Raw genomic sequence first — 13,592 nt, forward strand, 5'->3', positions numbered from 1 at the left:
CTTAAAAAGAGATTATGAGACGCTAAACATTTTTGAAAAAAAAAAAAAGAAAAGTTGAGTGCATTTCCAACATTGTAACTTCCCACTTCTTTTTCATATGTCAGTCTTTCACAGTGTGGTTCCATTTGATATATAAAGTTGCAGTTGAATAAACGTAAGGTTAGAGCTGTTTAAAGTCACACTGTGGAACATTCCAGGCAGCGCAATGACATATCCAAAGAAACAAGCATGTGACGGACTCCCAAACAAAAACATACAGCTTTAAAATTGAGTTAATCATTGAAAATATATTAAGCCTGCTTCATTTTGCCTCCAGTCGCCTCCTTTATAGAATTTTAAACATTGACATCACGACACAGGATTTTAAAGGGTCTATCCATGGCTTAGTTTTCTAAAGCTTCTGCAAGAGCCTCATCAAACAATACGTGCCACAATTTCAGATGTCTGACTGTGACTCTTGTAATGTCAAATAGCAAGTGTTTGTATAGAACATTTCACAGGTGGTTTCCAAGTTTACACCATCACTGACTTGACAATGTGTGAATAAACGATTTCAGAATACTAACTTGTATTATTTTTATAATCCTGAGAATTTTTTTTTCTTTGTCAGTGTAGAAAAATGTAGAAATATTACCCAACAGTTGTAAATAGTGTGCTCTTGTCACATGTAACATCACCAAAAGTTGGACTCTTGGCGCCTGTAGGCAATAAGCTACTCTGTGGTGTTCTGTACTTGTGAAAGTGCCTTTAAAAAGATAGAGGAACTGTACTGTCAGATGCTGTGTCTATAGAGAAAATATAAAGCAAAGTTATAATACCATTCTACAGCTGACTCATCGTGACATTGCACTTTTCTGTAAATATCTGTATATATGGCATGTAACATCATGTAGAGACCTTTCGGGACCTGTAGCTCAAATGATGTCTTTCTAATAAAGGAGATAGTTTGTTGAATTGTTGAATGCTTTTTCATTTATTGCAAATACAACCACAACCTTCATTTGGTTATACATATTTTTTTTTATCTGTTATGTTGTTTCCTCATCTAAAATATACCTGGAGTTGTGTTTTGTTTTATTCACAAGTTAATTAAAAGTGAAAAAATGCATAGCACACTCAGATGTCCTAAAGCTTTTTTTATTTTTAAATAATGTTTCGGCAAAAAAAGCCTCCTTCAGATAATTTTTCTTGCTTTGGACCTCTACAAGACCTTTAGTGTGTGTTTTCTGTTTTATTTTATTCATAAGTTGAACCACAAATCCTGCATATTTAGGCTGAGTTCTTCTCTCAAATGGAAAACATTTTGTTCCACCTTGTGATGTCATGTGTGTTTTTAAACTCACTACACATTCACTAGAATCATTTGGATGATTTCACCTTTGGAATAGCCCAATCTGTACTAAACAAAAGGAAAAAGGAGCTGTTAACTTAAATGCAAACAGAAATGGCAACCTTGTCCCCCATCAGTTCATCATCACAGAAGCAGCTCATGAGGAGAACAGCCCATATTACATGATCGTTATATCCACAATGCAATGTGTGTATCTGTACAGGCCCATGAACATTTGTGTGATATTGGTCACACGTGAGAATGTTTGTGTTTACTAGCGTGTAACAAAAATGTAAGATGGTTCAGAAATTGCCAAATTGCCTTTCCTTTATAGTGGCGTGACCTTTCAATTGACCCATGTGACCTCAAATGACCTCAGAACGTCACCAAACTTTTTTTTTTTTTTTTGCGGCATTGGGCACAGGGGCTTGACCCACGTACCAAATTTGGTGACAATTGGTCCATAAATGGTGGAATTATCGTGGGTGGGCAGACACACAGACACACAGACACACAGGGTGAAGACAAAACCTGGTCAACCCTTCGGGAACCAGGTAAAAATACCACTATATGACATCGCATCACTAGGTGGAACAGCATTTTGAGCTTTGCAGATGTAGACAGACTGATAATAAAAGATTACTTAAATGTGTGAATGAAACAAAACACAAGTCTAGCTATGTTTTTGAGGAGGTAACAAACTTCTTTCATGGGTTAAAGCTCATAAGAGTCTATTTTGCGTAATATAGGACCTTAAATTGAACCTCTACAACCTTAATTACATTTTAAAAAATGCCAAACATTCACGTATTTTACTCTCAGCTCTCACTACAAACCACAAATCACTGTTTTCCTTTTTAAATGTGTACAAATTACCCACAAAAGTGAGTCTGTGTGCATTCAGACATTGAAATATTTATTCACTGTAATCTCATGTTCTGTTATGTCTGGAAGTTTTACAGAGAACCGGTGTCCTCCGCTCCACGCTCTGGTCTCTGCGCTGTTCACCGGGGTAAAAGTGGCTCTTTGTTTCATCCATGACTTCCTGTAGCTTTTCAAGGCCATCTGAAACACGCCGACAGATTCAGTTACACACCACAATAACAAGACGGAAAAACTATGTGAGAGTGATGAGACAGGCCTACCTCAGCAACCCCAGCTTTCCGCTCCCATGTGAGGACGGTGTGTTGGAGTTTCCTGTGTTTTTCCTTTATCAGCATGTACTCATTGCTATCAGGGGCCTTGTAGTCTGCGATCTGGCTCTGCAGGTGCTCATTAAGAAGTTGTGCTTTTAAATTTTCTTCTTCCGCGTGACGTATAGTCTCCTCCAGTCTCGCCACTTTCTGCTCCTTCTCTGTGATCTCTCTGTGCAGATTTGATAATTCACTCGTGGCCATTTGCAGTTTGTACTGTTTGGAAATATTCGTATTAGTGATGTGAACGAGGCGGCTCTTTTAAACAGTTCCTTAAAAGTGCGCAATGTAACTTTTCTGGAGATATGCTAGAGATATGCTTACAATACCTTGGAAAATATGCATTCTAGTCCAATGAGATTCATTTGGTCTTCCGATACTTTATGTTATTAGGTTCTTTTTTGCAGTTTAGTTTCATACCTGACAGTTTCGACTGCTCACTAGTGGTCTTCCTCAGAGTCACATGATGTTGCTGTGACGTGTCCAATCAGCTGATTTAAACAGGTTTTGGCGCTGCCTTCCTACCGGTGGAGGCAGGAAGACAGCGCCATCTGCAGTCCGACTTCCTCAGGACAGTATCCCAGGTGTGTGACAGTAAAAAAGCCCCCTCATCCCGGTTTATTGTCCTGTGGGCATGTTTCCGTATTTTGATTGCTTCTTTAATCCAGCGGCGATGTTTGTTTTCCTCCGTCCCAATGATATTTGCTCACTGTTTCCTTCTCGCATTCTGTTCTATGTGTCTTTTTTCGTGTACTGAACGCCCTCCCTGTTTCCCCGATGTATGTTTTATTGCAGGACATGCAGGGTATTTCGTATATTACATTACATTTATGCTCCGGTTCTATTTTGTCTTTCGGGTGGACGAGTAGTTGTCTGAGTTTTCTGTACGGTTTCACTGGTGTGTTGATATTGCGTTTTTTCATCGCCCTTCTGCACTTTTTCTGTTATGCCCCTAATGTAAGGTATTGTAACAATGTCTATGCTCCTTTTTTTTTCTGTTTTGTTTTTGTTTCTCTGGTTCTGTTTTTCTTTCCCTTTGTTTATTGCCCATTTTGGTTATTGGCATTGCCTTAGCGCATTGTGAATGTGTCTATCTTCTTCCTGTTTGTCTTGTTCATCTGTTATAATGTTGGTTCTGTCATACAATGTTCTTACAATGGAGAGTTTGTTCAAAAACCTGTTTAAATCAGCTGACCAGACACGTCACAGCAATATCACGTGACCACTCTGAGGAAGACCGCTAGTGAGCAGTCGAAACTGTCAGGTATGAAACTAAACTCTACGTTTGCAAAAAAGAACCTAATAACATAAATATGCATTCTACTGAAAGTGGGCCTGCCTTTCAAAAAATTTGGACCTGTAAATTGGCATGGTGCTTGTTTGGAAATAGAAATTGACAACTTTAATATCGTACTGTGAAAATTTCCAGGCATAGCAACAACATCTCCTTGTTACACCGCTCACCTTTAACATGAATGGTTGGAACCGGATCTAATCTTTTAAAATAAACAATAAATACTTTTTCTTTCAAATTTGTATGCATTTGTACTGATTATGTCTGGACCAACACAAGAATTAGCACAAAAGCAAAGTGGGCAACACAAGTGAGAATTTTGTGAACAAAAAACGGATCTGGCATATTAATAACAGTTCGTTTTTAAATAATTATTGTAGTCTAATGTTTTATTTAGATGAGGCATAATTCCTAAAGAGTAAACACAGTCCCACTCTCAGTTTGAAACATAAACAAATCTGAGCATTGGACAATTTCTCTGTGACTAGTTTGTTGTTAAAATTAGTTCTCACGTTAGTTTCTGTCATAAATAAATAGTAATTGAACGGCTCTTTAAAATGAACTGATCCAAAAGAGCCAGATCCTATAAAAGAGCTGAAAGTCCCATCACTAATTAGCCTGTTGTTAATAGTTTGGGTTTATTCTTCTGCAAAGGAGAAAACCAGGGATGATCTGACCTTGTAAGAATTAAGTATGTGCTGTGTTTTTATATTGTTGACACGAACTTCATCCAGATTGAGGTCATGGTGCTCCTCATTAAAGTCTTGAAAAAACTCCTGAAAGAAACATTGAAATAAATCAACCACTGCTATTATAATTAGTGCTGTCATGTGATTTAAAAAAATTGAGAGATTAATTAATTACAGATTACAGATTAATTAATCTAATTAATCTAATTTTAATCTCACCTAAAAATTGCTGAGAAAAGCCTTCAATTTGAGGTATTTTCATTTAAATTCATTATTACATTATTGTGGCAGATCAAAAGACCTGATATAGAACAAAAAAAGTGACTTTATAAAGTCATTTATTGTTTAACAAATCTCTCCAAATTGGCTGTTGAGCCCAAGTCTCCATGAATAAGAAACTGTTTGCTGTAAAGTAGCAAAGACGAGGAAATCTGAACATAATAACTTTTGTCTACTTAAAGACAATAAAAAGTCCAGTCTTTCCTTAACCATATTAAAAATATTATTGATAGAGAAATGCTTTATATATTAAATCACTGGTTTTAGTCCTTGTTTTAGTCCTGGTTTAGACCTGCTTTAGTCCTACTTTAGTCCTAGTTTAGTCCTGGAATAGATTAATCCTGGTTTTAGTCCTGGTGTTAGTTCTGGTTTAGTCCTGGTTTAGACCTGGTTTAGTCCTGGTTTAGTCCTGGTTTAGACCTGGTTTAGTCCTGGTTTAGTCCTGGTTTAGTTCTGGTTTAGACCTGGTTTAGACCTGGTTTAGACCTGGTTTTAGTTCTGGTTTTAGTTCTGGTTTTAGTTCTGGTTTAGTCCTGGTTTAGACCTGGTTTAGACCTGGTTTTAGTTCTGGTTTTAGTCCTGGTTTAGTCCTGCACTGGATTAGTCCTGGTTTTAGTCTTGGTGTTAGTTCTGGATTAGAGGCTCCCAGGAGGAAGCGCGGTTTACGCCGCGTACGCGAGAAAACGCGATCCACACGCGGCTCACGGGAGCACGTCGGTGTCCGCGCAGTAACTACGGAAGGAAACATGGTCCGCGCGTTCTCAGGTTAATGACGATGATGAAGGTGTGTGTTTGTGTGTGTGTGTGTGTGTGTTTGTGTGTTTTGTGTGTTTGTGTGTTTGTGTGTGTTGTGTGTGTGTGTGTGTGTGTGTGTTTGTGTGTGTTTGTGTGTTTGTGTGTGTGTGTGTGTGTGTGTGTGTGTGTGTGTGTGTGTGTGTGTGTGTTTGTGTGTGTTGTGTGTGTGTTTGTGTTGTGTGTGTTTGTGTTTTGTGTGTGTGTGTGTGTGTATAGGACAGTAGTGCAGACATCATGAGTCTATGCAGGTTGTTTTCACCAGTGACATTTAAGTTGTAGGCGATTTTATATTTGTTATTTTCTTTTATATTTCACGTCGGGAGAATAATTTCCAAGACACAAATGTGTTTTTACCTGTGCACTGCTGCCTCTGTTCTACTGGCTCTTCAACCTCGTCCATTGTGCGACTGACGCCGCCAACGTTAACATGACGTTTACATCGCTCTTACTGCGCGCGTTTTGTGTGGGTTTCTGGCAATGAGTGGAATTACCGAAATAAAAAAATGTATAAATGTGTTTTTTTTGTGTGTGTGTGTGTTGTTGTCCCAACAACACATAAAAACAGGTTTTATAATAAAGCAACTCGCATACAGAAACACTAAAGTTAGAGATAAAAAATGAGATTAACGCGATTAAAAAACATAACGCGCTAAATATGACTGTAATTAATTAATCGCAATTAACGCGATAATTTGACACTCCTAATTATAATCATAGACTACTCTTGTGTTTAAAGTTCTTTTACTGGTTTTTAAATGTCTTAATGGTCTTGGGCCTTCTTATCTTTCAGAACTGCTTTTACCCTATGAACCCTCGCGGACCCTGCGCTCCTCTGGTAGCAGCTCCTGGTCATTCCCAAGTCAGTACCCACACTCACGGAGAGGCGTCTTTCCTCTATTATGGCCCTCGTCTATGGAACTGCCTGCCGGAGGAGCTCAGGGCTGCAGAGAACGTTCATGTTTTTAAGAGCAGGCTCAAGACCCACCTTTTTAGCTTAGCTTTTGTGCTCTTATACTTCTACTTGTTTCTATTGTACACATTTTATTATATTTATTTATTTTAGGCATATTTTTAGGATTTCCAGGGTTTCCTCTGTAGGAGCCTCTGCATCAGGAGCGGAGGTCGACTGAGGTTGAAAAACAGAGAATAGCACTTTTTCATTTGTGGAAGATGTCGTCAAATAATCACCATGACATTCCACTTTTGCCAATCACTTTCAGCGCCGAGAGTCATCCCCGATTGATAATGTGTAGAACTCAATTCAGAGTGACAAAAAGATCAATCTGGCGTGAGCAAGGGTAACTTAAAGGTGCATTTTGTAACTTTTTCTGGAAGATAGTACACTAAATGCATTCTACTGGGTCTATGGAGCCAGTAGAATGTTCCAGAGTAGACTTTCAACCAAGTAAGTGATCAGGTCTGTGTTTTTCAAGATTTCAAGGGATTAATTAAATAAAATAGATGGATGTGTTTGATGCCATACTGTGGAATATTCAAGACAACACAACAACAATTTCATGGAGACGAACTCGGCATCACCAGAAAAGTTACACAGTTTAGATTAAATTTTAACAGCTACATTAATATAAAATGCAAATACATAATTACAATTCCAGTTGTCATACCTCATAGTCAGCCTTCCCCAGGTCTTTCCTCTGTTGGAGCTGCTGCTGGAGCTTCTTCTCCTTCACTCGCATGGCCTGGGTCTTCAGACTGCACTTCTCCATCTGGTTCAGCTGTTTGGATAAAAATGATTTATATTACATAAAATTAACTGTTGTGAGCTTTAAGACATGTTATAATGTTGTTACCTCATCAAAAACAAACCTGGAGTTGTGTTTTGTTCATTCACACGTCTGAGTAATCATTTATAGTTAGTCTGGATACAAATCAAAAGCTCAAAATGCACTGTTCCACCTTGTGATGTCATGTACTGAAATTATTTTAGCATTTAAAAAGACAGGGGGGCACTTTCTACCACATGACATCACAAGGTGGGACAGAATGTTTTGAGTTTGAGTGAAGAACTCAGCCTAAACATGCAGGTGAGTGTGTTAAACATGTGAATGAAACAAAACACAACTCCAGGTGTGTTTGTGATGAGGAAACAACATCAGAACATAGATCATAGACGAGCTCTTTAAGATATTGTTTGGATTTTGTCACGATTTGCATCTAGGTCTGCAATACACAGTTTCTGCCACATGAGAGAGCTAGTGAGTCAGTGAATCCTATCTGTCTGCCCTGAACGAGTGTTTCTGCAGCTGAAGTTAAGAAATGCTTGCTTGGTTGTCCAAAAACAAGAGTGATAAATTAGCGAAGGTCAGTGCACTTCAGAATAATTATGACTCCTTTTTATTGCTGGTTCAATTATCATCATCATCAATTATGATTTATGAATAATGTCTGTTGACTTGGGTTGCGAAGGTTTGTGACTTTTAAAATATGGGGAAGTTTGGGAAACACCAAGACATAACTGCATCCAGTCTCATTTATTGTGTATGGTTTAAAGGTGCCCTATACAAGTTTTCTGGCTGTTATTACTTTGCCTATAATGTTACACAATATGGCATTACTCGTACTTTTCTTCCAAGTAGCTAGATATGTTTAACGCCATACTCTGGAACATTTGAGTCAAAGCAACAGCAGCTCAAGACATTTACCTTAAATGTGCACTTTGTAACTTTTTAGTTGGGGTAGGGTGACCATATTTCCGTTTGTGAAAACCCGGACACTTTACCGGGGGTGGGAGGTGGGGCCTTGACATTGAGCTACTCTCACATGGCCTCCCACTTGTCCTGACCGGAACGGAAAACAGAGAATTTCTTGTACAAGTCATCGTTAAATACACATTTGCACTTCGAGATGTTGCAGACTGACCAGCTGTTTGTGTCTGCTCGCTCCTTCTGAGTGCAGAGAACTACGAGAGACACTCAATTTAATGAACGGTAATGAAAACTCGGACACTTCCATCACTTAAAAAAAAAATTAAAAAATGGACGCCCAGGACAGGACGCAAAAAACTGACATGTCCGGGGAAAAACAGACATTTGGTCATCCTAGGTTGGGGGTCTGTCATCTGCTGGAATGTTCCACAGTATGACATTAAACAGTTCTACCTTACATTTATGCAATTACAAGTAGTTTTATAGCTCAAAAATACCTAAAAAAAAAAAACCCTGTAACTTGGTCTGGTTTGATTGCCATGATGATCGAAAGGTTTTGACAAATCCTTCACCAGAAAAGTTACACAATGCACCTTTAAGAAGTAAAAAACCCATGTATTGTGTGTAATTTTACCTTGGACTTGTCTGTGATGTAGCGCAGCACCTTTTCCGGCTTGTATATATCCAGCCTCTTTTCCTTCAGAGGTTTGAGAAGCCTGCGTTCAAAATCGGCCTTCTCCTTCCTGATGTCCTCCAAACGGATTTCAGCCTCTTTCATCGAATCCTAAAAAAAACCCCCACAAATTACAACTGCTCTTCCCTCAAATATAAACCACAGTACACATTTGTTCGCGCTGTCTTACCCGGAAGTGGTCGTGTATTTTTTCATACTTGTGTCTCATCTTCTCTTGCTCGTTTTGTGCTTCCATAACTTCACTTTGTGCCACGTAACATTTTTGCGGTAAAGTCAGCTGCAGCTCAGGTTGTGATTTCTGTCTCCACCTGTGCCCCTGATGGTGTAACACAAATGAAATGGCAACACTTTTAGCGATAATAAAGCATGAACAGAGGCTTAGAGGTGCGTAAAACAGTAAACAGTAAAACAGTTTTTTGGCTTTTCTGGAGATGTTTTTTGCTTTCCCTGGAATCAGTGGCAGAGTTAGAAATTTGCGGGCCCTGGGTGAACCTGACTCTGAGGCCCTCACTATAATGCACCATTTTTTTGTTTTGTTTGTTTGTTTTGTAATATATTTATTGTCTGTTTATCCCCATTGGTTTTTTTACAGTGCACAATTTTTATCTTTGGACCCAGTCGCAACTTTTATTGGATGTGCATGTCTCTATCTACCATTACCAAACAAATATATGTAAACTTAGACATAGATAAACTTTATTGATCCACAAGGGAAATTATTTGGACACAGTAGCTCAGTCATCATAATATAATATAATAACAAAGAGAAAAAATTTAAATGGTAATAATAAATTCAAAATAAGCAGAAAAAATAGCAAGAGGCTTGTGTCAAATAAGGCATAAATATTATAGACATGCAATAAAAAAATAAATAAATAAATATCGTAAATACTGTATATTTCGGCTATATACAAGAAGTTATAAGGAGAAACAGTGCAGAGATTAAATAGTGATTGGCAGGACATAGGGTTATTTATTAGTAGGGACAGGACACAACTTCTACGAGACGAGACATGTCACGAGATCCATCCACAAGAACGTTTTTCATTTAATTTTATAGTTTTGCTGTCATTGTAGCACTGCTTTTTGGTATAACAGCTTCTTAAGAGGAGTAACTCAGCAAAATGACCCTCTTTTTTATCCAAGGTAAGTGTACAAAAAAAAATAAAATCTGAGGAAAAAAATGTCAATGCAATTTGGAGATCTTGTCCTAACCCCATCTATTAGTAAAATGATTATTGTAAAACATATTCTTTTATTACTGGGTTTCAGATGATATCACAACATTACACACAATACTATTTAATACCAATGTTGGGAAGGTGACTTTTAAAATGTATTCCCCCACAGATTATAGATTACGTACCCCAAAATGTAGTTTGTAACATAATCCATTAAGTTACTTAAGGTGAGTAACATAATCTGAATACTTTGGATTACTTGATTTGCTGTAGAGAAGCGAAGACGAGGAAATCTTCACTTAAGATGTTTTTTCTGCTAAAAGAAAATAAAAAGCCCAGACTTTATTTAACCGTATTAAAAATATTGTTGATAGAAGAAGAAGAGGAGACACGTTAAATCCTGTTTTAGTCCTGTTTTAGACCTCTTTTAGACCTCTTTTAGACCTGGTTTAGACCTGATTTAGATCTATCTTAGATCTAGTTTAGACCTGGTTTTAGTCCTGGTTTAGACCTGGTTTGGACCTGGTTCAGATCTAGTTTAGATCTAGTTTACCCCTGGTTTTAGTCCTGGTTTTAGTCCTGGTTTTAGTCCTGGTTTAGTCCTGGATTTAGACCTGGTTTAGATCTAGTTTAGATCTAGTTTACCCCTGGTTTTAGTCCCGGTTTTAGTTCTGGTTTAGTCCTGGTTTAGTTTCCCAACATGTGAAAACAGGAAAATACAAAATACCACCATGCAATCCATTTATTTCAACAAAGTAACTGTAATCCAATTACCACTCACTGAAACAGTAACTGTAACTGAATACAGTTACTCATAATTTGTACTCTGATTACGTAACTCCGGTACATGTAATCTGTTACTCCCCAACACTGTTTAATACAGATGGGAACAGTTCACATTAATATTGTGGAATGCAGATTTTTGTTGTAATACAGTGAGATTTTGGGTCTAATCACTAATAAAAATTATCCGGTTCAATATTTGTAAATTTACCTTTTGGATATTTCATGGCAAAGTACAATGTAAACAATGGGAAAATCTGTCTCTTGCCCCCGTCTGGGAGTATGGCATCATCAGATTCTAGGATGTAAAACCACACGTAACTTACCCCGCGCTTTGTTTTCTGCTCCTCGGCTGAGAGCAGCTCGTGAGGATCTAAGCGGCTGATGAACTGCTCGTACATGCCGTTCTCTGCCAGCAGGGCGGCGTTCAGTCTCCTGGGAAACAAACAAGACTCATTTTGGTACTGCAATCATATTTGTACACACTTGGACTACACATTTCACTACAACACACTTGAGATCATTACATTTAAGATTTTATTTTCCCAATTTGGCCATGCTTTAGGTTTTTGTAGCTGTTACAACCATACAGTATACTGGGCCAAAACTCCTCTGATGTACACAAAAATTAATCACTGATGAATAAAAATATAAGAAAACACCTTTATTTTGTTGAAATAAAGTTTAAAAGAATCAGAAAAATAGGTTTCTTACATCTAAATTGTTCTCTCTAGTGCAATGCCATCAATATGGAACTCTCTACTTCTCACTTGGTAAAAAAACAAAACAAACAAACTATAATTTATGTTTACAACAAGTATTATTATAATTAATTAAATGAGAGTATATGTTTGCTCTGCTTGTGTATAAATCTGTCCATGGCCAAGCACCAAAGTCCATCTGTGACATGTTAGAGCCATATGAACCATCTTGCACTCTGAGGAGCTCAGGGACTGGCCTCCTGCTGTAGTCCTGGTTTAGTTCTGGTTTAGACCCGGCCTCTTAGTTACGACTAAACACGGAGTCAGAGTTTCAGATTCATACAGCTAAAACCTGGAACAGTCTGAACATGTGAGACTGACTCTACTTTGACTCTGTTTAGCTGCATTTGACTGAGAGGTTTTCATTTTGCACTCTCCTCTCATTTAATGTCTCTGTCTCTTTTTAATGTTATGATTATTTATGTTTTGATTTGTTTTTATTGTGATTTTTAATGTATTTCTTATTCTGTAAAGCACTTTTGAATGACTTTGTGTACAAATTGTGCTATACAAATAAACTTGCCTTACCTCAATAATACTGGAAATAAAAACATAAATATGAATTTAAACCATAGACTGTATAAAGAACATATAGGCCTACAAAACTTTGGAGGACAGGAGTGCTACTTGGATATACAGAAATAGTACAGAATTGTCCTTTTGGTGCTCTTCAGTGTAGGGACCAGTCTCAAATACAAAGGTGAAAAAACTGAGGCACTCATAAAGTACAAAATACTTATAAACCTTTAATACCACATGGCAGATAAAGTTAAAATCACGCCAACGTGTTTCGGCCCTTCAGCTTCATCAGGGCAAAGTCAAGATGGTCACAGTGCAGTTTTAAAGTCATAGGTGTAGGTCACATGTTCACAGTGGGCTGGCCCACAGTCCCCTGGTGCATGATGGGACATGTAGGCTCAACAGATTTTAGTTACAAGCTATTTAAGATAAGATATAATCAGTGTTGGGAAGGTTACTTTTAAAATGTATTCCCCTACAGATTACAGATTACAGACCCCAAAATGTAGTTTGTAGACCTGGTTTTAGTCCTGGTTTAGTCCTGGTTTTAGACCTGGTTTTAGTCCTGGTTTAGTCCTGGTTTAGACCTGGTTTAGATCTAGTTTGACCTGGCTTTAGACCTGGTTTTAGTCCTGGTTTAGTAATCGTTTAGTCCTGGTTTAGACCTGGTTTAGTGTCCGGAAATGAGTGGAATTATGAAAAAAAAAAAGTAAAAACAGGAAAATACCACCGTGTAATCCATTTATTTCAACAAAGTAACTGTAATCCAATTACCACTCACTGAAACAGTAACTGTAACCTAAATACAGTTACTCATAATTTGTACTCTGATTACGTAACTCCGGTACATGTAATCTGTTACTCCCCAACACTGGATATAATACAAAATATATAAATAACAGATCCCAACAACCAGTATATAGAAAGCTACATAGTATAAATGAATATTTCTGTTGACAGTAACCCAGAGCCTACGCAAATATAACTCAACACTAATGCATTGTTTTCTTCGTTCTTAAATGTAACTAGTTAAACATAAAAACATAAAACATGAAAATAAATAAAATAATAATTAAAATGTTACGTTAGTTCTTCTACTTGGATGTGCAGTGCCTCTTGTTCTTCTTTGGTAACATTTTTATCTTTAGTCTGTTTTGCTCCAGTTTTTATCAAATGAACGCTGTCCGCCATCTTGGTTGCTATGGTAAACTGAAGCTTGTTGCTAGGGACGGGAGCGCCGCCTCTGGTCGGTGCCGTCGGTGCAGTTTAGTGATTTTTTCTTGCGTCAACCATCAAAACAGAGATTTCTTGATATGAAAATCTACAACCTACGCCCATATGATGTTTTTATCACCATTTAGGTCACTGTGTGTTGTAGATTATTTTGTATGACTTCCTGGAGCGCGTG

At 37.7% G+C, this 13,592-nt stretch overlaps 1 protein-coding gene across 1 annotated transcript; it reads right to left on the bottom strand.

Moving 5' to 3' along the window:
• Positions 1 to 2,230: 2,230 nt before the first annotated feature.
• On the bottom strand, positions 2,231 to 13,381 carry ccdc113 (coiled-coil domain containing 113). Its single transcript, XM_055155915.1, is given in 9 exon segments — positions 2,231 to 2,395; positions 2,476 to 2,739; positions 4,495 to 4,593; positions 4,689 to 4,709; positions 7,206 to 7,316; positions 8,881 to 9,030; positions 9,110 to 9,256; positions 11,231 to 11,339; positions 13,269 to 13,381. Coding segments are annotated over 9 exon segments (1,173 nt in total). The 5' UTR covers positions 13,376 to 13,381.
• Positions 13,382 to 13,592: the final 211 nt, after the last annotated feature.

This window comes from Boleophthalmus pectinirostris, unplaced genomic scaffold (assembly GCF_026225935.1).
Source record: "Boleophthalmus pectinirostris isolate CB_2022bp ecotype Guang Dong unplaced genomic scaffold, ASM2622593v1 HiC_scaffold_2, whole genome shotgun sequence".
In the NCBI taxonomy this organism is placed as follows: domain Eukaryota; kingdom Metazoa; phylum Chordata; class Actinopteri; order Gobiiformes; family Gobiidae; genus Boleophthalmus; species Boleophthalmus pectinirostris.